Source organism: Lytechinus variegatus, chromosome 9, assembly GCF_018143015.1.
Source record: "Lytechinus variegatus isolate NC3 chromosome 9, Lvar_3.0, whole genome shotgun sequence".
NCBI classification, from domain to species: domain Eukaryota; kingdom Metazoa; phylum Echinodermata; class Echinoidea; order Temnopleuroida; family Toxopneustidae; genus Lytechinus; species Lytechinus variegatus.
The window spans coordinates 11849727-11873387 of NC_054748.1; the positions used below are offsets into that span (position 1 = coordinate 11849727).

At 36.1% G+C, this 23661-nt stretch overlaps 1 protein-coding gene across 1 annotated transcript; it reads left to right on the forward strand.

The window, feature by feature from the left end:
* Nucleotides 1–1350: 1350 nt before the first annotated feature.
* Nucleotides 1351–19993, forward strand: LOC121421374 (probable inactive 1-aminocyclopropane-1-carboxylate synthase-like protein 2). The gene is made up of 13 exons (XM_041616072.1): nucleotides 1351–1800; nucleotides 4851–4910; nucleotides 7419–7562; nucleotides 8067–8133; nucleotides 8375–8472; nucleotides 10290–10367; nucleotides 11764–11864; nucleotides 13086–13227; nucleotides 14128–14269; nucleotides 14574–14716; nucleotides 15949–16102; nucleotides 17656–17805; nucleotides 18915–19993. The coding sequence occupies exons 1-13, from the start codon at nucleotides 1693–1695 to the stop codon at nucleotides 19064–19066; spliced, it is 1539 nt and encodes a 512-aa protein (XP_041472006.1). The 5' UTR covers nucleotides 1351–1692; the 3' UTR covers nucleotides 19067–19993.
* Nucleotides 19994–23661: the final 3668 nt, after the last annotated feature.

The following is a 23661-nucleotide window of genomic DNA, read 5'->3' on the forward strand; positions in this document are numbered from 1 at the left end:
TTTAGTCACTATAGTTAATTCCTTTATGTTGCAACAGGCGGTCCGGTGCTGCCTGCCATGAAAGAGCGCCATGCGACTTTTATATGACGAGATGGCAAGATATTCTTTATTTTGTTATCTTGACTATTGTGCTGACTCATTAATTTATATATATTTGAAATTGCGACATCGGCGAATAAATCATACAAATATGATATAAATTACGCTTTTATTATATAATGATGCATGGGGTATCATGTTAGTTTAGGCATTTGGTTTAATTGATCGGGTTCATAATACGAGTTGTCTCATACCCACTTCGGCTAAATTTTAATGCCAAGTTAGGCTAACTTCCACTTCGAATACTCACTATTTGAACTTTTCTTCAGTGAAAATTTGGTTCATAAACTGATCATCTTGTCATTTAGACCAAGTGGATAGCAGTCGAAAAGAGCCTATTGGAAATTAGACAAAATGGTAAATGAGCTCTAGAAAGAATAGGGCCATATAGCTCTGAATATAGGGGAGGCCATCCGTATCAGAGTCTTTTTAAGTTATGAGGATAAATTCATGTTTGTAATTATTCATTTTAAACAATTTATTTGGATTTTTATACGGAAAATAAAACCAAACCAAGGCAAAGAAAACCAAAAGCTAAATTAAATAAATTGCAATTTAGACCAAATGGTAATAGACGAAGTGGTTGTATATACGATCTAGGATCTGGGTAAATCAATGAGTGAACAAATTTGAAAGGAAAGAACAGCGTTGTAAAATCTAAAGTCTTGTTGCGTCATCCGGACGATATTTGGACGATATCCTCTTTTTTTTCATCAATATAAAAAAAAATCTTTGATTTAGGGACTGACATCATTCGGGAAGGTGCGAAAAGCAATATAACAGGCAAGTGCACACTGCAAAAACTTTGGTGTTGATTTAACACCAGCCTGGAATCTATATGTCCACACCAGAGAAGTGCCATCAGTTTGGTGTTGGTCGAAAACAGCATCGATTTGATGTTTTTTCAATACTTCTCTGGTGTGGATATATATAGATTCCGGTCTGGTGTTAAATCAACATCGGAGTTTTTGAAGTGCAGAGAATTAAGTATTGAAAAAACCACCGGTTGAATTAAACCGATCCTGCTTTAATAATACTAATACTAATTGGTGTTGGATAAACACCTATCTGGTGTTAGACTTATGCCAAAACTGGTGTTGATTTAACACCAGACCGGAATCTATATATATCCACACCAGATAAGTATTGAAAAAACATCAGTTTGGAATCAAATCGATGCTGTTTTCGACCAACACCAAACTGATGGCACTTCTCTGGTGTGGTGTGGATATATATAGATTCCGGTCTGGTGTTAAAGCAATACCGGAGTTTTTGCAGTGCAGAGAATTAAGTATTGAAACAACACCGGTTGGATCAAACCGATCCTGCTTTAATACTAATTGATGTTGCATAAACACCTATCTGGTGTTAGACTTATACCAAAACTGGTGTTGTTTAACACCTCTCTGGTGTGGACATATATAGATTCCGGGCTGGTGTTAAATCAACACCGGAGTTTTTGCAGGGATTCGAACCCCGTATAGCGTACTGTTCATGTTGAACCACAGCAGCATCATCTTCGTAGATGGCGTTCCATAGTTAAATTGTCACGCGAAATTTGGAAACAATCGAAGAGTCCGAAGACGACAGACGATGGAAGATATTTCTGAAAGAATGAGACGCATAGTCTCTGTTTCTCATCCATTTGAATATATTTATGAAGCACAAAGAAACAGATACCACTCCACCGGAAATCCGAGGGTAAATATAATTTTTTAATGATTATTTTTCTGATTATGACTTAGCCAGCTCTGGAGCCTTGCGTTAAGTTAGCGGTACTTACACACCTTGGCACCCCGGAGTGTCGGCGCAGGTATCGCGCAAGTACCGCAATGCGGGAGCGAGCAGGAAGCTGTGTGAAATGACATGGCGATGCTGATAGTCTCTTCTACTTCTAGAATATTTCATATAATAAAATACAAAAGAAATAGTTAGTGGATGACGTCATCAGTCTCCTCATTTGCATACCGACCAGGATGTTTTGTGAAATTAAGCGAAACTTAAAAATGTCATGACTTCCTTGTTTACTTATCCGATTTTGATGAAATTTTCCATGTTAATTTGTTATCATGGTTTAGACAGGAATAACCGTCGTTTCTGGGGATTTATTCAACAATTTCTGACATTTTACTGTAATCCCCATTCATGTATGGTGAGTGGAGCCAACATAGTTCAGCGGAACAACCAAAATACAGAGACTGAAGCTTTTGGTCTAATCATAGTTATGCTTCTTGTATTTTTCTCTTTTTATTCAAATCAACTTTTTGTTGGGGTGGACTTGTTCTTTAATTTCATATTTGTTGTTCTTGTTAGCATAATTATAATATGCAAATAAGATGATAAATGAATATTCATGTGTACATAACGAATGGGAAAAATTGGCAATATTAATAAGCGAAAATTTTGGGGGCGTCGTCTGCGTATCAACTGACCGTTTTCTTTCCATCCCATGCTTCCTCGATGGTGAATCTGTTTTTAAATATGTCTCTGCGCCGACACTCTTGTTAAGTTTCTTTTCATTTCTCTCTTCAAAATCGGCCAATCTTGAACCAAGCTTCCCTTCAAGTTTACTCAAATGTCGCTCGCTCATTCATTGCTATTGATCTTGAACTACCATCAAATCCAGATGAACAGTCACATTTCAAACACGGATGTAGGGATTGACTGAGCTTGTTGATGTTGTCAGCAAGTCTTTCTCTACCATCCCTCTCCAATTTCATCATCTCACTTTCCATCGCATCCTGCCAGTTGTCGAATCCTTTGACGGCGTAGTGCCGAATTTCGGTAATCTTCACCTCATCATCCAGATTCTGTTATGTTATAACTTGAGATTGGACTGCTTAGTTATCTGAATATTTGACACACATAAAATGGAAATTGTTTCAGTAAATCCTAGTCTTTTCATCATTATTCTTGCAAACATACATATGCGAATTATACACTGATTAAGTATCATTTGTTCAATTAAGAATTTCGATGACAACTTTTCAGTGTCTGCCTATGAGAAAACCATTTCACTACCAACCCTTGTATTGTCACATGCAAATTCACAAAAGGGGTCATTGTAGAGCAGATTCGCGAGCATTTTAGCTGATTTTACAAGAGACTGAAAGATAAAAGAAGATCTTTTTAAAATCGTAGAAAAACAGGTTATTAATTGAAGGTCAAGTCCACCTCGGAGAAATGTTGATTTGAATCCATAGAGAAAAATCAGACAAGCACAATGCTGAAGATTTCATCAAAATCGGATGTAAAATAAGAAAGTTATGACATTTCAAAGTTTCGCTTATTTTCAACAAAATAGTGATATGAACGAGCCAGTTACATCCAAATGAGAGAGTCGATGATGTCACTCACTCACTATTTCTTAAGTTTTTATTGTTTGAATTATACAATATTTCAATTTTTGCGAATTTGACGATTAGGACCTCCTTGCCTGAAGCACAAAATGTTAAAATAATGGAATTCCACGTGTTCAGTGAGGAATGAAACTTCATTTCACATGACAATGATGAGAAAATAAAAATATTTCATATTTCATATAATAAAATACAAAAGAAATAGTGAGTGAGTGATGTCATCAACTCTCTCATTTGGATGTATCTGGCTCGTTCATATAACTATTTTGTTGAAAATTAGCGAAACTTTAAAATGCCATAACTTTCTTATTTTACATCCGATTTTGATGAAATTTTCAGTGTTATGCTTGTTGAATTTTTTTCTTTTTATTCAAATCAAGTTTTTGTTGGGGTGGACTTGTCCTTTAAGGAATGAGGGAGATATATTAATAGAGGGAGCAAGATACTGTAAGTATTTTTTAACAAAAACTCAACCTCAAAAGGTAAGATATTTATATCAGATAGATGGCAAAGTGCTATAGAATCGGTCAGTACCACGTTTTCCTCACATATTTGATATGCATGTAATGATGTTATGGGGATACTTGTGGAAGAGTTCAGATTTTATTGGAAATGGTGCTAACGGTGACATATTTGAAGACTTTTTTGTCAATAATTTCATGAATACTGAACTCATCCCAAAGAAGCTTACGGTAGTGGGTAAGGTTAGGTCACTTTTCATGTTAATGATGATAGATTTTAAAGATATTGAATAATTATTGAATAGTATTTTTTAGATAATGACCGTCTGCAAAGTATGGACACGCACAAAGTTTGGACTCACTGCCATACATGAAATCATTATTATTTCATAAATTCACATATATGTGTATAACAGGTCTCCCTTTAAACAAGATTTTCTTCAGCAACGATCTTAGTCATTAAAATTAGTCAATCCTATTTTCATAATTATGGCGAAAAATATTGAATAATGGGTCAGGAGCTGGACATAGAGGAACTGAAGTTCTTGCTTCCAGAACTAAATCTTATGTCACTCAAGGTGTGTATATAAATATAATTTCAATCAAATACTGAAATATAAATGAACAAGTCAGCAGATGACATCAGTAACTTGCTCATTGCTTGTATATTCATGAAGACATGCATAAAATTGTGTCACCAAAATTGTGCAAAAGTTCATAAGTCCATAACTTTGCTTCTCTGTTTCTGATTTTCCTTGTCATATTTTACTCTCTTTGAAAATCATGCTATATTCAGCCTGGAGTTCAAATTCATTTTGAAAATTATATTTAAAAAAATAGGTAGGCCTATATTCAATTTCATAGAAGGAACATCAAGCTTCCTATATAAATAGTAGTCCAGTATCACACTTTCTATCTTGTTTATTTACAGGGAATCATCACTCTCACATCAGCACAGAACAGATTGTGTGGAGACCTCATGCTTGAACAGGTATGATGGGAAGGTGCATTTTCACTTGGTCAACACCCACTTAGTCTACTTTCAATTTGGTCTAATCCTATACTGTATAGCAAGCTAGTTTGTCTACAACCAGTTGGTGTAATAACCATTTTGTCTAAGTGTAATTTAGCTCATTTTGGTCTCATTTCCAGTTTGGCTTTACCCATTGATCATATAAGTCAAGGTACATATCAAGTTTTGTGTAACTGGGTCCTGTTCAATTTATACTTTTGCATTACTCTCAAGCTCTTTCCAGAGTAACTCCCGTAGGAATTTGGCGGGACAGCATTTTGCTGGTAAACGTGAAACTATTGTATAACCAATAACCTAGAAAACAGTGTATGCTTAGGTTAATCAGTCATAATGGCCGACCTTATAGACAACATACATGTATATTACTCTTAGGGTTTTTGTCTCACCTGCGAAGCAAAGTGAGACTATAGGCGCCGCTTTTCCGACGGCAGCGGCGCCGTCAACATCAAATCTTAACCTGAGGTTAAGTTTTTGAAATGACGTCATAACTTAGAAAGTATATGGACCTAGTTAATAAAACTTGGCCATAAGGTTAATCAAGTATTACTGAACATCCTTTTAGAGTTTCATGTCACATGACCAAGGTCAAAGGTCATTTAGGGTCAATGAACTTAGACCATGTTGGAGGAATCAACATCGAAATCTTAACCTGAGGTTAAGTTTTTGAAATGTCATCATAACTTAGAAAATATATGGACCTAGTTCATGAAACTTGGACATAAGGTTAATCAAGTATCACTGAACATCCTGCATGAGTTTCACGTCACATGACCAAGGTCAAAGGTCATTTAGGGTCAATGAACTTTGGCCGAATTGGGGATATCTGTTGAATTCCCATCATAACTTTGAAAGTTTATGGATCTGATTCATGAAACTTGGGACATAATAGTAATCAAGCATCACTGAAAATTTTGTGCAAGTTTCAGGTCTCATGATTAAGGTCAAAGGTCATTTAGGGTCAATGAACTTTGGCCGAATCGGGGGTATCTGTTGAATTACCATCATAACTTTGAAAGTTTATTGGTCTAGTTCATTAAACTTGGACATTATAGTAATCAAGTATCACTGAACATCCTGTGCGCATTTCAGGTCACATGACCAAGGTCAAAGGTCAATGAACTTTGGCCGAATTGGGTGTATCTGTTGAATTACCATCATAACTTTGAAAGTTTATGGATCTGATTCATGAAACTTGTACATACATGAAGAGTAATCAAGTATCACTGAACATCCTGTTCGAGTTTCAGGTCACATGATCAAGGTCAAAGGTCATGTAAGGTCAATGAACTTTGGCCATGTTGGGGTTTTTCGTTGAATAACCATCATATCTCTAGGCGGTTTCAAACCGCCTCGATCACAAGAATCCCCGTTAAATTACGAGAACTTTTTAAAGCTAAAAAATACTCGTTAATTATTCCTGCATTCAGACCGCCCCGAAACACATCCTTCGGGATAAGTTCCCGAAGTTACGAGCATGCGCAGTGTGGTCTGATAAGCAGGCAAGGCGGGAGATTCAAAATCACGAGCCCAGCAGCCACCCACGCCGCCGCGCCCAACGACACGCTGGGATAAAAGTTCCCGTAATTTGCTTTCACATCGCCAAAATACCTGCGACCTTGGAAAAATCCCCACGAAAGTTCTCGTAATTTCGCCAAGTACCTACTATTTAGCGGGTATTTTCTTTCGGGGAGATTACGCGTAGTTTGCTTTCACATTACCAAAATACCTGGTATTTTCTGATCGGGGTAAATTTCCCGATCAGAGAATACCTGGAACTGGCGAACTTCGAGGCGGTCTGAAACCACCTTCTGTAAGTTTATTGGTCTAGTTCATAAAAAGTGGACATAAGAGTAACCATGTATCACTGAACATCTTGTGCGAGTTAGAGTAGTATTCAAAGTCAGCACTGCTGCTATATTGAACCGCGTGATGCAGGTGAGACGGCCAGAGGCATTCCACTTGTTTGTTGAATAACCATCATATCTCTGTAAGTTTATTGGTCTAGTTCATAAAAAGTGGACATAAGAGTAACCATGTATCACTGAACATCTTGTGCGAGTTAGAGTAGTATTCAAAGTCAGCACTGCTGCTATATTGAACCGCGTGATGCAGGTGAGACGGCCAGAGGCATTCCACTTGTTTGTTGAATAACCATCATATCTCTGTAAGTTTATTGGTCTAGTTCATAAAAAGTGGACATAAGAGTAACCATGTATCACTGAACATCTTGTGCGAGTTAGAGTAGTATTCAAAGTCAGCACTGCTGCTATATTGAACCGCGTGATGCTTGTTTTATCAAAGTGGAGACAATGGCAGAGGTGGGATTCGAACTCACAATCTTGCAAATATGAGTCCAATGCTCTAACCACTGGACCTGTGAGTGACTTTTGCAATTTCGAGATCTCGTAATCATGAATGTTATTGAAATCATTTTAATCCATTAACGAAAATGTTTACTTTTGACAGGTGAAGAGCCTTGATTTGTCTGAGTATGATGGTGCTACACTTCTACTTTACCAAGATTGTCAGGGTATGCCAGCATTTAGAAAAGCCACAGCGGACTTCTTTAAAGAACACACTAATTCACCACAAGATATTGACCCTGACAAGGTAATTGATTTTTAAAAGAATCTCCAGTTTTAAGCAATAGGGAAATTAGAAAAATCACAGAATAATTGTATAAGGTTTGTATAATCAGAGGTTCATGGTTCAAATTTTCCTCTTCACCATTAGAAATTCATTACTGTGATGCTGTCAACCCAGGTGAAATAAATAATTCTCCTTTAGGATTCATTCTTGAAGACATGAAATGCTTCACTTGCTCCAGCTTAGAGCGCATGTGATATGCGCTGAACAAGAACATTGTTAATATTATTATTGTTATGAAACCTTTGAAAAGATGTTTGCTCATAATGATAGGATTTGACGTACTCTCCACATAGGATAAGAAAATATTTATCTTGTGTATTTGTGTGTGTCTAGTGTTGATTTAAGTGTGTTCTTCTGAAATAAATCTATGATTATGTCTTTTCACCCCTCTCTCTTTCTCTCTTGCACTTACCCTATCCTCTCTGTCTGTCTCTCTCTCTCTGCCTCTCTTTGTTTGAATTACAGCTTCGTATTTGTAATGGTCTCACTGCACTTCTTGATGTCATAGCATACACATTATGTGATGAAGGAGGTAAATAGATGTTTTCCATGAAACAGGTTATGCTGCATGGCCTATAACTTAACTATTAAATATGGTTTGTTTTATCGATAATAATCATTGTAGCAGTCAAATGTAAAAATCAACCTCGTGACCAATTGGGGCATTGATCACAAGTGCTAATTTTTTTGAATAAAATCAGGATTATTGTTTTATTTTAAATTTTCATGTTTACAAACAAACCTGAAATTTTTATTCATTGTTTTCTTTGCAGATACCATACTGTCTCCATCGCCTATGTACGGTGGTATAATGAGAGATGTAGCTCTGAGACCTAATGTCAATATTCATCCTGTTCATTTATCAAGCAAGGTATTAAAGTGAAATATCACTGAAAAAAATATAGTTAATTTCGGTATACTTTGTTATTATTGAATAAGACTTCAGGGGCCGATTGCACGAAAGGGTCTTTGCAAGGAATGTCTTTTGTGTCGCCAATTTATTATGACGTGCTGTATGAAACCCCTTTTTAATAATGTACCTGCAAGCATATGTTAGTTATCCATTTAACTCTATATAGCCTGGGCTATTTTGAAATTGCATAGCCCCTCTTTAATAATGTACCTGCAAGCATATGTTAGTTATCCATTTAACCCTATATAGCCCGGGCTATTTTGAATAATGGGGGGGCCTATTAGACCCCCCCCATCAGATCTCGGCCGTTTATCGACCGATTGCGACCAAATTTGGTGTGTGGGTGTCTCATTATGTATTTTACAAGAATGCGTTGTCAAATTTGTGATATTTATTATCATTTTTTATTTATCTAATTGATTATGCAAATATTCAATTTTTTTCAAGGAATTTTCATTTTTTTGTAGTTTTCCCCCCATTTTTTGAGAAAATGCAATGGAATCAAGCATGTTAGTAGCCAGTCATGTAATCTAAAAGACAGCTCACTCAACTGTATTGAAATTGTATAATTATTAGATTATAATAGTAATTAATTATGCGCATATGCTAATTTTTCGTGATAATATTCTTGTTTCCTTCCGTGTTTCCAAATTCTTATGTATTTCTTTGTTTTTAATTTATTATGTATTTCTTTGTTTTGAAATCTCTATTTTTTATTGTTTTTTTTAATCTAGAATAGTTGGTGATAGCCCAAAAGAAGGTTATGTGAGGAAAAAACAGAAAAAAAACATTCATCTGACAACATTTCTTGTAAAACCCATACATTGTACACTCAAAAGTCAATGGAAATTGCCATTTTCAGTGACATTGGTCACGAATATGTGCTATATCTCCGCAAGTACACCCCCGATTTTCGCAAACAGGGTCTCAAAATGTGCGGGAGATGTGAAAGAAAAAAGTCATGAAATTTCAGCGTATTATTTTTTTGCATTTAGAAATTATCGCGAAAAATGTCGAGGGGGGCCTTTTAGGACCCCCCCCCCCCCCCCCCCGGGCTATATAGGGTTAAACAAACAAATGACATTGTTTATAAATTATATAGTATTTTATGTCATTATACAAAAAAATGTTTAAAAGTGAATTAAATAATGTCAGCAGTTTATAATCGATTTGTTAAAGGAGCCTCAGGCCTCATATAGCGCATCATAAACCAAGACCCTTCTATACAATGGGACCTGAGAGCTTATTTCATTGAAACTGATCATGATATTATTGTAATAATAGGTTATGTAGTTTAAATATGTTATTTCTACTTGCATATATTTGATATATCCTGCATGTATGATAAGAAAATAATTTTTGTTGATTTAAGGAATATTCAAATCTTATTTTATATGTGGGCAGTGAAATATTAAATTACTATTTACATTTGCAAATTGGCAATTATCAATCATCTTGTGTCATGTTACATTATTTTCTAGCTTCAGTATGCAAGTCAAAAAGAAGGAAGTGCTTCATAAATGTTTAATCAGTAAATTTCACTGGCTAATTTTTTATCGTTAGCCAATCAGGTGTGTACATTTAAAGTTGCTTACTTGTGTCAGGGAAAATATGAAACCCTATTTAGTGTAGGTTATTTTGAAATGGCATTTTTGTTCCCTCCAACCAGATAACAGTAAAATCAGCCATTCATAAGAAAATGATATTAACCTAAAGATAATTGTTGCTTGAATAGAATTGTTAATGATTAATTATCATTTTTATTAATTATAAAGCCAAGATCAGAAGGGGATGAACCATACAAGTTAACAGTACATCATCTAGAAACAAGCTATGAAGAAGCTATAAAACAGGTCAGTTTACATAAAATCATTCAATATTATTTTGCCATGATAACATATCTTATCATTATATATTAATTAATATGCCATGCTCACATTTTATGATTTCAAGTTTGATGATGGTGTTGAAAATGTAAAATTGGCTTCTGAACTTATCTTCAACACCGAGCTGGATTCAGAAGTACAATACCTAATGTGTTATCAATTATAATAATTAATGATATCACGCATCTGCTGATCATCTCAACTTCAAATGAAAGTCTTTGACGATGAAAGTAAGATCAGGGAGAAATTGCTGTATTACATTTACAATCTCATCATACAGAATGCAAAGTCTAAATCACGTCAAGAACCTGGTAGAGTGAATATTATTGCTCATTGAAATTTATGAAGTTCTGATAATTTACACTCATCTTAACTGACAAAGCTAAGTTTACTGCAATGTTTAATTCTGTTTGTGAGCTTGAGATTACCAACAGTGAACTTGAAATAATGATTTATCAGATAATAAATATTTTATTGTTTGAAACAGAAATCCTCCAAAATTTGTTTTGACCAATTGATCGTGGGCCTGGTAGCCACTGTGCAGCGCCAGATCAATGTTGCTCCATCCCTTGTATTGTTGAAACAGGGTAGCAGCAACTCCCATCTTTTGATGTCTTTTGGTCTGACGGGCTGGGATTTGAACCCCCGACCTTGTGAGACAGATGCTCTACCAACTTTCATAAATACAAGAACATATCACCAGTTGTGTGTGAAGTGATGCATAATTCATGAACAGCTTTAATAAAGGACAAGTCCACCCCAACAAAAATTGATTTGAATAAAAAGAGAAAATTCCAACAAGTATAACACTGAAGCGTTCATCAAAATTGGATGTAAAACAAGAAAGTTATGACATTTTAAAGTTAAGCTTAATTTCACTAAACATTGATATGCACATCCTGGTTGGTATGCAAATGTTGAGACTGATGACGTCATCCACTCACTATTCCTTTTGTATATTTTATTATATGAAATATTCCAATTTTCTCATTGTTAGGTGGAACAACAATTAATTCCTCCCTGAACATGTGGAATTAGCATTTTTAATTATATATGGTTCAGTCAAGTTGTCAAAGCTGTAAAAAATGAAATATTGTATGATTCAAATAACAAAAAACAAAAGAAAAAGTGAGTGAGGGACATCATTGACTGTCTCATTTGGATGTCACTGAGTTGTGTATATCACTGTTATGTGGAAAATAAGCGAAACTCTAATATGTCACAACTCCTATTTTGATGAAATTTTCAGCATTATGCTAGTTTGATTTTTCTCTATTTATTCAACGCTATCCTAGTATGGACTTGACCTTTACATTCACCCATGGTATTTTTGACAATGATTGTATTTCATTTTTTTTCTCAGGGAAAGCGAGTAAAAGCTTTGTTTCTTGTGAATCCGACAAACCCACTAGGGACTGTTTACTCCAAGGATGAGTTAATAGACTACCTACAGTTCTGTAAAAGGTAAGTAAATATAATAGGAAAGAGGAAAAGGAGAACATTTAGCATTGACAGGGAAGATAGAGGATAAGAGGGGTAGAGGAAGGATATGGATGAATTGGATGACCAGCCTGAATGCATGGATTACAGAGAGAGGTGTGGGTCAGCAGGAGTTGGAGCTGATTCAAACCGCCAAGAACAGAGATTTGTGGTATGCTATGATCGCCTACATCTTCAGATACGGCACTTAGAGAGAGGGAGAGAGAGATAGAGAACAGCTAGAAAAGAAGGAAGAGTAAAAAAATAAGAGGGAGAGGGAAAATTGATAAAGTGAGAAGAATAAAATGGCACGGTGAAAATGTATACCCTGTTCATGTAAGCCAGTTTTCAACAAGAAATCTGATCAGAATTCAGACTTAAAGAAGATATATGGTACTTCACATGCCACATTTCTCCCTTGAAAAGCTTTGTTTTGTGGACACTACACAAAATATTAGGAGGGGAAGGAGGAAGATGAGAAAGAGAAGGAAGATGAAAGGAGACAAGACCAAACAAGAGGAGAAAACAAGGAGTAGGAGGAGAAGGAAGAGAATATTTTTACCTGATGAAGGAAAATATCACCAAAAAATTGGCAGAAGAACAAGCAATTTTGTTTTAGTTTTATTGGCTCTAAATGGGATACCAGAAATATTTCAAGAGTTTAGGCTAATATTCCATGAATCAAAGATGAGTGGAATATTGTCCCTATTGAGTGGAATATTTCTGGTATTCCATGAAATATACCAATCCAGTATAATAATTATTATCTATCCCAACCCCCCCCCCCCAAAAAAAAAAGTGGGAACAATTCGATTAAGCAACTCTTTACCACAATCAGATAATATGGCCTCACTTCACAAGATCATCGTAAAAAAGCAACTAAATGTAGTTCATTATGTCATCCTGATGTATCATTGTTCTCTATGCTGTGTATCACATTGATTTCATTGTTGTTCACATTGTGTATTGCGCACTAGACTGTTGAATATTGTCTTGTATTGAAATGCTAGTTTTGTACAGGAGCCTATGGGATATTCGTCAGATTTCGGCCCTTTTTACGAATACACTCTCGTATTGAACAGGCAGTAGATGCAGGCCAAAATGCACATTTTTTAAAGCAACGCAAAGACAGTCTTTATAGATTATAATTTCATTTAATGAACACTGTCTATTTACCTCTCCCTTCTTTCTTTATCTCCCCTGAAGGCACAATCTGCATATTGTTATAGATGAGATCTATCTATGTAGTGTGTATGATGATACCAAACCATTCTGTAGTATACTATCACTCAAAGAAAGTGAGATTCCTGACATCAACAAAACTCACTTTTTATATTCTTTTGGCAAGGTAAGAACAAAATGAGGATGTTTTGCTATTTAAAGAATATCTTTAGTATTGGTATCGGTAGCACATCTTTAGTATTGGTAATTCCCACAAATCCATCTATTACTACTCCAATCCATAACTTCATTATGTGCATGTGTATGCCTTAAAGAAGTTATGATGTGGAAGATTTAGTATGAAATCAAGAGATGTTTTACAGGATGAATTGTGCAATTTTACATTTAAGAAATTATTTTGATTGGAAGCTTGACCAAAATAATATATCTGTTGTCTTTTTTTTCTTTTGGATGCAAAACCTATCCAAGACATGGAATGGTGTGCAAATTACTAGATATAATCTTTTTCTGTACTTATCTGATATCAGAGGTGCGTCGTGGTCTAGTAGTTCTGACTCTCACATTTCAAACAGAGGGTCATGGGTTCGAATCCTAGCCATGGCGTGTTTTCCTTAAGCAAGAAATTTATCCACAATGTGCTGCACTCGACCCACGTGAGGTAAATGGGTACCGGCAGGAAGTAATTCCTCAAAAAGCTGTATACACCAGAATCTATAGACTAGCTTATAATATAGGAGCGCCTTGAGCACCGAGCAAGGTGGATATGTGCGCTATACAAATCCTATGTTATTATTATCCCTAAATATGTAAGATAATTGCTTTATCAAAACACTGCTGTGAGAGAGTGCTATATACCTAATATCTAAATATTTGAAATTTCACAGGGTTGAAAAAGATTATGTGCCTTCTTTGTTTTTGTAAGCAGTATTGGTTTGTTAGATGATACTTGATTATAATTCACATTATTTAGTTTTAAGACTTGAGATTAAGTTCTGAGATTATGATTCAAGATTTGAGATTAATCACATTTGTAAAATTGGGATTGATTTTTTCTTCATACATGTAGGATTTTAGCTTTAATGGATGTCATTGTGGAGTGCTTTATTCTTGGAATAAGACTATTCTTGAAGCAGTAGAAACCATCACACATTATCAGCGAGTATCTACTCTCACTCAACTAGCAATCACCCACATACTACAAAAGAAAGGTAAATTTCACATTTTTAAAATTTCTATCATATATTATTCTACTTTACTTACTTTACTTGTCCATAGAACATGAACATGGACTTTACTTTAATCCAATCATGCTTTTAGGACTATGCCTGTTCATTGATCAATAAACTTTATGCTCCTCACTATCAATTTCAATTAGTTGCATGTGGCAAGTAGTTGAAAACAAACTTAGTAAGCAACTGCTCTATCAAAGCATTGATTTAAATAAATAGACTTTGAATTTTCCTTTTTCATTGATCGTAAAGAATATAATTAATTTATCTCTGTTTCCTTTAGAATGGCTTCACAATGTATACTTCAAAACAAGCTATGAGAGGTTAAGAGAAGCAAGAGACATCGCCATGGCAACATTGGATGAAATGGGTGTGGCTTATATAAAACCTACTGCAGGATTCTACATATGGGCAGATTTCAATAAGGTAATAGTAGAATTTATATTCCTCTCTCTGAAGGTAATAGTAGAAATTATATTCCTCTCTCTGAGAATGTCTGATAATCCAGTTGTCTGATTAGTCAATTGTGAATCATGGCTTTAACCAAAGCATAACAAGTTATTAGCAGACTACAGATTGGCCATCATCAAACTTTTAATCTATGGAGATATTATAAATGCTATATTATGCAAATATACCAGGCTTTGAGAAAGTATAAATGGAATATATTCATGCAAAACCAAGGAGGAATAATTATCCTCTACACTACCCGTTATATTTGTTTTTTATTCTGCTTTTGATGAAGTTAGAAAAATTCCTCATTGATTCATCCCCAATATGACCCAAAACCTATGTACTGTGCTGCAGAGCCCCGTTGAAGGGTAACTATGTGTGCTGATTGACCTACTTTCCACCCAGTGGAATCTGATTAATGTCCTCACTGTTGCATCACAGGACTTGCCCAGTAGATGTCCAAGAGATTGCATAATCTGGAATGATGGAATATTGCACTATTCCATCATTGATGTCACATCATAATAAATTTTCTTCATGTGCGATTTTTTTCAACATAATTTATTTGGTTACATGATGCTATTTAAACCAATCACTCTGCAGTTCATCAGTATGAAAATACACCAGACGTCTGGCCTGTACTTATAGCGAAGAAGAAGAAGGGTTCAATCTGTGTTGAATATATGAAAAATATATTAAGAGCTCCAATCAAAGGATATGTCTTACTCTATACATGAGATCTTTAATTGGGTCTTTATTCAGGCAAATCTAATAGTCATCAGTACTGGCTGCACAGAAGCGCTGTTAGCATTAACATTGCACTAACAGTAGGCCGAATGATATCTTTTAGATTGTGATACTAAACATTAATCCAAGATGCGAATACTGGTAATGCATTGTGGCATTAAGCATTGCTGCTCACATTACAACAGAGGCCACTGTTGGTGCATTGAGTGGTTTGTACAGGCCGATAGTAAAACTTATTAAATAAACTTGAAAGTGACAGTGATATTGGATGCGCAGGCCATTAAAAAAATGGAATTTGTATTCTGTAAAATTCTATGTATGTCCAATCCTCTTTAAATGAAATCTTTGGGATATTAACATTTTGAATCAAAATGGCATATTAGTTCATTAATTGATGTATGTACAATTTACAACGTAACAAATATCTTGCACCTCCCCCCCCCCCCCTTTCCCTCCAGTTCCTTAGTGCATCAACCTCTACAGAGGAAAAATCTATCTGCTGCCACCTATTGTCGTGTGGAGTCTCAATCCTCCCTTCATCTGGTTTCTATGGAAATGAGCCTGGCTGGTTCCGAGTTCTGTTTTGCATTCCCCTGCCAGAGCTGATTGAAGGTTTGTCATTTTCCACCATTACTTGTATAGAAATTTTACTGCACACAATGTAACTAGTTCTGTTACAAATATTTCAATGATAATCTTAGTATGCTATTTTGCACTTCACAAATTCTGCATTTATTATTGTTATTTTCATAATAGTCCTTTACGGTTGATCACAAATTTTAAATCCTTTATTCATTAATGTAATTCTAAGTTCTATGATAAAGTGAATAGCAAATTATGAATTATGTATGTGTTATTGTTCAAAATATTCATAATGATTCCCTGTTAGATTGACCGGTACTGTATTTATTATGTATTATGAAATGGATCCTAATCAAGTGATTGGCTGAAACTCATTTCCAATCGTTAATTTTAGCATACAGGAAAATTTGCTTTTGACTGGTACTGATGTCTAATTCTATTTACCAGTCATGGTTTTAAGATGAGGATGGTTTGTCAAATAACAAGATCCACATCACTTTCTTATAAAACAAATAATGCACATGTTTTGAGATGAAGATGGTTTATCAAATAATAAGAATCCACATCACTGTCCTATAAAACACATCACCAAATACCCTTGACTATGGTATTCTAATGACTGATACTGATATCTAATTCTATTTACCAGTCTTGGTTTTGAGATGAGGATGGTTTTATCAAATAATAAGAATCCACATCACTGTCCCTATAAAACAAATAATGCACATGTTTTGAGATGAGGATGGTTTATCAAATAATAAGAATCCACATCACTGTCCTATAAAACACATCACCAAATACCCTTGACTATGGTATTCTATTGACTGATACTGATATCTAATTCTATTTACCAGTCTTGGTTTTGAGATGAGGATGGTTTTATCAAATAATCAGGATCCACATCACTGTCTTATAAAACAAATAATGCACATGTTTTGAGATGAAGATGGTTTATCAAATAATAAGAATCCACATCACTGTCTTATAAAACACATCACCAAATACCCTTGACTATGGTATTCTATTGACTGGTACTGATATCTAATTCTATTTACCAGTCTTGGTTTTGAGATGAGGATGGTTTGTCAAATAACAAGATCCACATCACTGTCTTATAAAACAAATAATGCACATGTTTTGAGATGAAGATGGTTTATCAAATAATAAGAATCCACATCACTGTCCTATAAAACACATCACCAAATACCCTTGACTATGGTATTCTATTGACTGATACTGATATCTAATTCTATTTACCAGTCTTGGTTTTGAGATGAGGATGGTTTTATCAAATAATCAGGATCCACATCACTGTCTTATAAAACATATAATACACAGGTTTTGAGATGAGGATGGTTTTATCAAATAATCAGGATCCACATCACTGTCTAACATGTACACATCATTTAGCTTGACATTTACAAAATTACACCTATTAACTTTGAAATTGCCTCCACCTCAATGTGTTAGAACTGTACCAGAGGTACCTTGTGTGTATAATTCTTACTATTGCCCTCAATGATGTGTATTATTTATATACTATTTCATGGAATACAGTCTCCCAATTTTCAAATTCTTTTCAGGGTTGAAGAGACTGAAGGAAGGATGTTTGACTTATGTTCCTGGTACAGGATCAGCGATGACAGGTGACCTTGGACATGACCTTGCCAGTGGCCTTGATTTTGACCTTGCTGATGTAGAGGTTGTAGGAATTCAATCAGCCTCAGGCTCAGGTATGTCTGATATGATTCTTAACATCATTGTCATGTATATTCATGATCAGTTCATTGTCTTACATATTCATGATCATTAGATCATTGTCATGCATATTCATGATCAGTAGTTCATTGTCATATCCTAGGACCTGTATTAAGACAAAAGACAGTATTCTTTGTAAAAAGCCAAATGGGGCGATTCCATGCTAGAAAAATCAGTCATTTTCACAACACTTTTCAACCTGATGTCCAAACAAACAAGGAACTTCAATTTTTGGGGGTGATATTAAAGTACTACTGGGTAGTCATGAAAAAAAATGACAACCAACAAAAATACTTTCCATCGATGAATTAGATGTTGCGCGTTGTACTGGATGTTTCTGAGTCCCATACGACACACAACATTTTCACCTTTAATTCACTCGTACTCAAATACTTTTTATTGGTTATCAGCTTTTCACATCACTACCCACATTTACTTTATCATTGACAAAAACTTTAATTTTTGCCAAAATGTACCGTATGCCGGGGGTCTGGAGTTTACATACTCAAATTATTTTTTGATGGGGGCGTGCCTCACAAAACTCTGAAATGGGGGTCTAAGGAACTGAAGAAAAGGGTAAAATTACGGGGTCTTGGGAACTAAATATATACCGAGCAGTGTGAAAAACAGGGTCTAAGGAAAGGGATCGCGGCACTGCAAATACGTTGCACCATATAGCGCTGTGCATGCACTCACCATGCGTAGAGCAGCTACTAGTTATTATGTAGGGAGTTGCGAAGACATATGTGCATCTCTCGCATGCGGTGCTCGCGCTGGACAATTTTGGTAGGTCTGGAGAACTGAGATGTCTCGTAACGGGGTCTTGCGAGCGGGGCTGGGCAGCTTCTGAACTGAACTTTTGTCAATCGGAGTATCTAGAGAACTGAAAATTGGGTCTAAAAAAGGGGGTCATCAAAGCGGCATGTCCCCGTACCACCAATATATGTGAGTGCCCCCTCCGGGACCGTATGACACCTATGGAATCACCCCATGTAGTCATTTGGGCCTCTAAGATTATTGATACTACAAATGAACTCACCATTATATTTCATTACTGTTGTAGAAACTTTGCTTCTTTTATCAGATGAATCACTTGAATCACTGATGAGGTCATTCCATGTCAGCGTCAAGAACTCTGATTGGTTGAAAGAGAATACAGCAGACAAATGGAAGAGAGAGAATCCTGAGCTTGCCGAGGCTTGGATAAAAGAAATTAACAAGTTACCTTCAGAATGAGAGCGCATTCCTTGTATTTCTGACTTATATTTCGAATGCCATGCCCTTGCCCATGTGAGGGTACGATCACTCGGACATGTGAAAGTAAATGCTTGTCTCGACTCTAAACTCAAGCACAGCAAAGTTGGACTCAGAAAAATCAATTACATGCACAAACGTAACAGGTTGGACTGAAGTTCATGATGCAAACACTACTCCTGTCAAACAGAAGAAGCTGGTGAAAAACGAATGCAAAAAAAAATTGTCTCCAAGTTTTGGCATTCCCACATTAAAAACCTTGTAGTTCAGGGAAAACTACTGGAACTTAATGTTTTGGAGGGAAACAAAACAACCTGGAAGACTTTTGCTTGCAATCTACCAGAACGGGTTGCAAAATTCTTATTCAATGCCTCTTGTGACACTCTTAATACAAATGTCAACCTGAGTAGATGGGGAAAAAGATCCAAAGAAAAGAAAAGTTCTAAATGTAACAATCGTGAAACTCTTCATCATGTCTTAAACCATTGTCAAGTTTCACTAGACCAAGGTAGATACACCTGGCGTCACATTAATTTGCTTAATTATATTCGCTCATTTGTGTCAAGCGGGATAGAGAGAGGATTTGCTAATGACGATACTACAATTTATTGTGATCTTGGCCCCGACACTCCTAATGTTTCATGTGGCAGATCAACTATTCCTGTTGAGTTCATGCAAACCGACCTAATTCCCAATCTCTGTATTGTCTCTAAGCAACGATGCTAATTGTTGAATTGCCTGTACCATTTGAAACCAATATCAAGAAACCACACAACTACAAAAGTAACAAATATGCAACAATGGTCGCTGACATTGAAAGAAAAAATGTAAAAGTTGTATTTCTTCCAGTAGTTGGTTCACGTGGCTTTGTTTCGAATGACAACTTTGCAAGGCTACAAGAATTGTCATTTTGCAAAAGGCCAATCTCTCCCAATATTTTCAGCAGAGAGTTATCCAAACTCGCTATTGTGTCTTGATATATAAAGCCAAGAAGAGCTCCATATTGGGAGGGTTGGCTGATAATGATTCTCTACTTTTCTCTGTCTTTCTCATTTCATTATTATGATGCAATGTCTCTTGCCATTCTGTGTTAAATAACACACATTATATTCAATGAATTTTGTATTTATTCACTACAAACTGCAATTAAAGGTCATCAATCATAGACTATTAGACAACTCATGAGATATATTGTCAGTGTAATTATAATCAAATTTGTTGCTTTTTTCCCATAAGCCTTAATGATGATCTTTGTAATTTTGTGTCAAACAAAGTGTGTATTAACCTTGTTCCAGTGGATCAGGTTTTTACATGGGGAGCGGTGTGTTGGATTGCTTTGGCCTACATTGCTAGGATTCAGTAATGAAAATCCCTGAAACTTGGCAATGAGGACTTGGTGCTCATGCCCTGCTCTCAGAGATGGTCCATACTAGGTTCTTTAGAATCGGGCCAAACACACTTTTTTTAAATATGTACCTGCTCATGGTTTTATACACAAAATCCATGTTTAGGTTGATCAATCAGCCTACCCTTAAAGTGATTGTTTAACATTGGTTTGACTTTTAAAAAATCTGAGCTAGAAGGTCACACTTGTCACCTGTGTCTGTGATATGTTCCAAAAATGAACCCCAGAAAAAATTGCGTTCGAAAATGATTATTTAGTGTTTCAAAAATTGAAATATAAAGTGACCGGAAACACCATCTTAATTTCATCCCATACACTTATGTGTACTATTTAGGTGTCTATAAGACGCCTATTTACAAAATCGGGGTTTCCCTTGTAGTTTTAGCTTTTAATGGTTGTTTTCAGGGTTTATTAGTTCTAATGCATGCACTTGTACACATGTTTCATCTTGGTTTGAGAATTTTTTAAATCGGCTGCCCACAAAGTTAAACAATACCTTTAACAGACCTTCCAACCAGTACGTTTTGGCGTATTTAGTACGTTTTTGCAACTAAAATACAGCAGTACCTTATTATTTTTCAAAATCGTAATTTATTGAGAAAAATCATCTCTATATGTGTCTATTTTATGAAACTTACACAAATATGGTTATTAGATCAATGTAATTTCAGGTAACTTGATTTTTTTTTCAATCATTTTGTTAAAACCAGGGTGAGATATACACATGTTTCAAGGGGTTTTTTCACCTGCAAGAGCAGTGCGCATTTTAGCTTGCATTAAACTTGAGCTCCACGATGAGCAAGTGCGCCAGACATTTTGTTATGAAATACACTTTGGGGAAAAAAAACAGTTTTAATTACAGAACACAATTTTTCATTCCCAGAGGTTGGCACGTCTGCCTTAATTCCAGTTCCAGTTTAGGATGTGTTCTATTTTTAGGTCTATACTCACAAATGCTGTTCACTCTGTAATGGTATTGACCCCCCTACCCTCCCTTGGAGATTTTAACACAAATTAATGACTGAAATATGTTTGTATATTGCCATGCATCAAGTGCAATTTTATGTTTGAGTTATTCTCTGTAAATAAACAATGTAAATGCTTTGCATTTCATATACTAGTAATGTGTTAGTTAATAAAACCCTAGTATATTCACAATTACTGTTGTTTCACAGTCAATGTGTTAGCATTGTGGATTTATTTTGTGATGGATAGATGGATGGATGGATGAATGGGTGGGTGGGTGGATGGGTGGATGGATGGATAGATAGATGGATGGATGGATGGGTGGATGGATGGGTGGATGGATGGATGGATGGATGGGTGGATGGGTGGATGGATGGATGGATGGGTGGATGGATGGATGGATGGGTGGGTGGATGGGTGGATGGATGGATAGATGGATGGATGGATGGATGGATGGGTGGATGGATGGGTGGATGGATGGGTGGATGGATGGGTGGATGGATGGGTGGGTGGATGGATGGATGGATGGATGGGTGGATGGATGGATGGATGGGTGGGTGGGTGGGTGGGTGGATGGATGGATGGATGGATGGATGGGTTGATGGATGGATGGATGGATGGATGTGTGGGTGGGTGGTTGGGTGGATGGATAGATAGATGGATGGATGGGTGGATGGATGGATGGTTGGATGGATGGGTGGATGGATGGATGGATGGATGGATGGGTGGATGGATGGATGGATGGATGAATGGGTGGGTGGATGGATGGATGGATGGATGGGTGGATAGATGGATGGATGGATGGGTGGATGGATGGAGATGGATGGATGGGTGGATAGATGGATGAATGGGTGGATGGATGGATGGATGGAGATGGATGGATGGATGGAGATGGATGGATGGATGGATGAATGGGTGGGTGGATGGATGGATGGATGGGTGGATAGATGGATGGAGGGATTGGTGTATGCATGCTGGAAGGATGGATGGATGGATGAACATGTATAAATAGAATATTGGACAGATAGAAGGGTGCATGAACAGAGACACAATACTGATGGATGGACAGATAGGAATAGATTAATGAAAGATGGATGGGAGATTAGAAAAATATAAGATTGATATATGGATGGAGATAGTGATTATATGCATGATGTTCTGATGGATAAACTGTTCAGTATGAGAAAGGTTGAATTAAAAAAAATGAAAAGATAGATAGATAATTGGATCCAGGAAGAGGTAAATGGGGTAATTTGGTAGATAGAAATATAAAAGCATCAGTACACTCGAGCAATCACAGTGAGTACGACTGTCTTTATACAGTAGAGAAACTTACTGAAGGGAAACTCAACTGATCGAGCTGTACATAACCTGACATTGGGCACTAGATGGCGCTATAGTCTTTTTCCCCTTTTGACCTATGATACTGTCGTGTGCAGTGCCCACTAATCAAAAGGAAACGAGTGACACAAGTGTAAAAGAACAACATTTCTCTGACATTTTCAGATAATCGGCATGATGGTTAACTATTCCTTACTCAAATGAAAATTGAAAAACGGATCAATTTACATAACAAATGCCTCCCGTTATATATTTTCTTTCTTCCTTGCGGGAGCGGATCCAGGACTTCTAAAAGGAGGGGGCAGGTCCCTGTCGTGGAGGATTATTCTAATCTTACTCGAGTGCTGAGCATTGTCACAGCACCCCCACTAACAATAGATAATTATCCGTGCCCAGGTTCATGGGGGCATTTTTGTAAAGAAGAAGAAAAGAAAAATTGACAACCCCTCCCCCCCCCCAAAAAAAAAAGGTTCTCACTAAATGGAGGTCAGTTTTTTTCCCTGGAAAATTTGAAAAGCTTAAAAAAAAAGCCCTCCCCCCCCCGAAAAAAAAATTGTGCCTCTCAAAGGGGGGAGGACACGGACCGGATGTGCCCTTACCTGGATCCGTTACTGTTTCATTGTTACTGTTTTATTTTTCACTGAAGATCTACTTCAAAATTGATGAAGACAAACATACAGTATTGGGGGAATTCAACTTTATAAATATATTGGTTAATTTAGGATAATTCAGAATAAAATCAAATCCTACATTTCTAAGTTGGAGATTTATTGGAGATAATCAAATCAAACTAAACAAATCGAATATGATAAATATATATATTGAGGCCAAATAATGCTTAATGCATTTTCTTAGAAGTATATTA